General features: G+C 30.1%; 1 protein-coding gene across 1 annotated transcript; it reads right to left on the reverse strand.

The window, feature by feature from the left end:
• Positions 1–364: 364 nt before the first annotated feature.
• Positions 365–2,587, reverse strand: LOC132271658 (jacalin-related lectin 19-like). The gene is made up of 2 exons (XM_059773095.1): positions 2,339–2,587; positions 365–646 (listed from the first exon to the last, which is right to left on the reverse strand). Exons 1-2 carry the CDS (start codon positions 2,585–2,587, stop codon positions 365–367), a joined length of 531 nt encoding a protein of 176 aa, XP_059629078.1.
• Positions 2,588–3,391: the final 804 nt, after the last annotated feature.

Consider the following 3,391-nt stretch of genomic DNA (forward strand, 5'->3'; position numbering starts at 1 on the left):
GGGGGGATAAGTATATATGCATACCACTCATATTTGCATAAATGAAAGCTTGAGTATTAAAATCTTCAACAAAGAAGAGGAAAATTTTGTTATCATCAAAATGTATCAAATAGCAAATTATAACTAACCAAGTCATTTGTGTCAGATTGATCAAAACCATGCTTGGCATGACAAATATAGTTATGAGTCGTAAATTTGAAATTCAAAATATTACCATGTTTGTTGTTCCGTTGTCGCCACCATGCTTTGTTCCCAATATTGGGTTTCCTTGAATATCATGATTATAGACAACTTGGATGGATTGAATTTCCTCTCCTGAGTATATAGTTAATTCTCTTACCATGTCGTAGGTTCCATCATCCCATTACTGTCCACGAGTAGTTCCAAATGGACCAACACTAATTTGGAATGGCTTAATGTATGCTCTAATCGAATCCAAACGAGCACCATCTCTTCCAAAGAATCCAACAATCTTGCCGGCAGCTAATGGGGTTATAAAATGAGTTCCATTTTCAGTACCATATGGTCCATATTGCTTTATATTGCTTTGCAATGTAAGAGATCTTAGAACAAGAGTGTTATTATCATTATACCCATAGTGCCCTGATATCGAAAGGAGGTACTCAATAGGATAGTCTAATTTTACCTATAAGGTTTCAATGAACAAGGATAAACTTAGGTAATACGACAAATACCAGCAAACCAAAAACACAATAAAAAATAACGAAAGAAAAATATAGCGTTCACATTAAAGATCAGCAAAAAGATTTCACTATGCCAACAAAATAGAGATTACAAGTTTTCAAGCCACCAATCTTGTCTCTCTTACACTATATTTCGTCTTTAATGTTTTCTCTGAACATATTACAAAACTTGACTACAATAGAGACCAGAATAATAATAAAAAATGGGGTCGCAATGGGACTGAATTGGGTTGAAACAATATTTGAATAAAAAATTTACTGGTTTGTATATTAAGATATGTATATATAGTTCTACGCTTCATAATTTGGATTGTGGAGTTCTAAGATGCGTGTATATCATTTATGTGTAGTGACGTGGTTAGGATTTTATTTCAGGCCCCGGCAGAGTGTTGTTTACTTGAAGAAAGTATAAAACTCCTCATGGGGTACTTACATGTGATATTCTCTCCCAGTGAACAACCATGAAAGCCCTCAATATGGCTTTATACACTATAAATATGGAATTTTCAAGGAAAAAAATATATATATAACTGTGCAATCGACGGGAATACCAATGTGTAAAATACCCATGGAATATTATATACTTTCCCGTGTACTTAATAAAAAAAAAATTCAACTAACATGACAAACGAATAAGAATAGTGATAGATTTGATTTCAGTGATGGAGAAATGAAGGGGATTTTTTATAGGGTGGGGGAGCTTCGCGCCCTATTCTTTTTCATTCATTTAATTAGTCTTAATTAATTTAGTGATGCGTTACAGTCTTAATAAAAATAATAACAGAGACAAATCTATTTCAGGGGGGAAGCATATTGGACATGAAAAAGTAATTTTTCTTCAATTAACAGTGGAACAAGAAAGTAATATGAAAAATAAAAGTGCAGTAATGGTGCATTAGTCAACATTAAAATAATATCTCTATTCGTAAAACAAATATAGTAAAGAAAATTTTAAAAATATATACATGTTGAATTCATAAAATTACAGTAATAAATTTATGGGTAAAGCGCAAAAAATCCCTACTATATACAAAATATGCAAAAAACATCCATGCCATTTAGTATGAGCATATAAGTACTTATAATTTGAAATTTTGCAGTAAATTGCCCCCATTGTCAATTATGACCATTTTTTTTATTTATAAAAACTCCAAAATATTCTTGAGTGCATTTGAGATATTCCAGTATTCAATTTTTTATAAACATTTCAAAACCTTTGTAAGAACCCCAAAATACCCCCAAACCCCATTTTTTTCTTTTTCTTCTTTTATAAAAATCCAAAATTTTGAAATCATAGATTTTTTTTTTTATTTTTTTTAGGGCATTTAGATATTTTAGTCTTCAAATTGAAAAATTGTCCTTATTTGCTCAATTTTTAAAAATGTAGAGGTTCTTTGAACACTAGAAGGTATTTGCACATTATGCATATAGTCGAGTTTTTTTTTGGCACCTGCTTTACCCAATATATATTTTTGAGATGTTATGCCGTTTAAGCTAGATAGATTTCATGAAAAATTAGAGGCATGACAAATATAGAATTAAATAAATTTGTACAACAATCACAAATTTGAAAATCAAATTGTATATATATATATATATATATATATATATATATATATAGATATATATATTACCGTGTTTGGTTGTCCACTGTCACCACCATGCTTTTTCCTGGATACTGGCTTTCCTTCAATATCATCGTTGACAACTTGAATGAAATTAATATCATATCCAGAGTATATAGTTAGTTCCCTTACTGTGTTGTAGGTTTCGTCATCCCACTGCTGTCCACCGGCACCTCCAAATGGACCAAGAGGTGTTGTGGAGTCAATTTTCGTTGAATGGCTTAATGTATACTCCAATGGAATCCAAACAAGTACCATACCTTTCAAAGAATCCAACAATCTTGCCAGCACCTAACAGGGTTCTAAAATAAGGTCCTTCTTCCTTGCCATATGGTCCATATTTCTTCATATTACTTTCTATTTTAAGAGATTTCACAACAAGATATTATACTCCCTGTTTTGACACCCAAATACTGCTATACCCTGATATTGAAATGAGGTACTCTGTAGGATAATTTAATTTCACCTATAACATTTTAATTAACCACGATAAACTTAAGTATTACGAAAAATACTGACAAACCACAAACAGAATAAAATAATGGCAAAATTAAAACAAAATTTTAAAACTTACATGAAATATATTGAGTTGTTCAAATAAAAAAGACAAAAATAAAAATTAATTAATTATAAAATTAAAGTCATTGTAAAATAATATTCTAATCAAAGAGTTGTATAAGAAAGATAAATATTTGACAAATGTAAAAACCAAAGTATTGATTTGTAATACTTCCTTGAGCCAACATTAGTTCTGTCTCTGTTCATATATGATGTGATTTGGATCTTGTCTTTACGACAGTACATATAATCATGTATGTTAAACAATTAGAATTTCCAAACGTGGTGTAGTCCTTATTTATTTATATTTTTTTTAGATGTTATGTTGTCAAGCTAGCTAGTTTTCACAAAATATTAGAGGCACGACAAATACAGAATCATATAAATTTTTGCCTGAGTCGCAAATTACAAATCTATATATATATATATATACTAGATAGAACCACGTGCGATGCACGTGATTATAACTTAATCATATTTTGAGATATAATAAAATAGTAGAAA

Source organism: Cornus florida, unplaced genomic scaffold (assembly GCF_030987335.1).
Source record: "Cornus florida cultivar Cherokee Brave unplaced genomic scaffold, ASM3098733v1 CherokeeBrave_3.0.0_Hap2_Chr01, whole genome shotgun sequence".
NCBI classification, from domain to species: Eukaryota; Viridiplantae; Streptophyta; class Magnoliopsida; order Cornales; family Cornaceae; genus Cornus; species Cornus florida.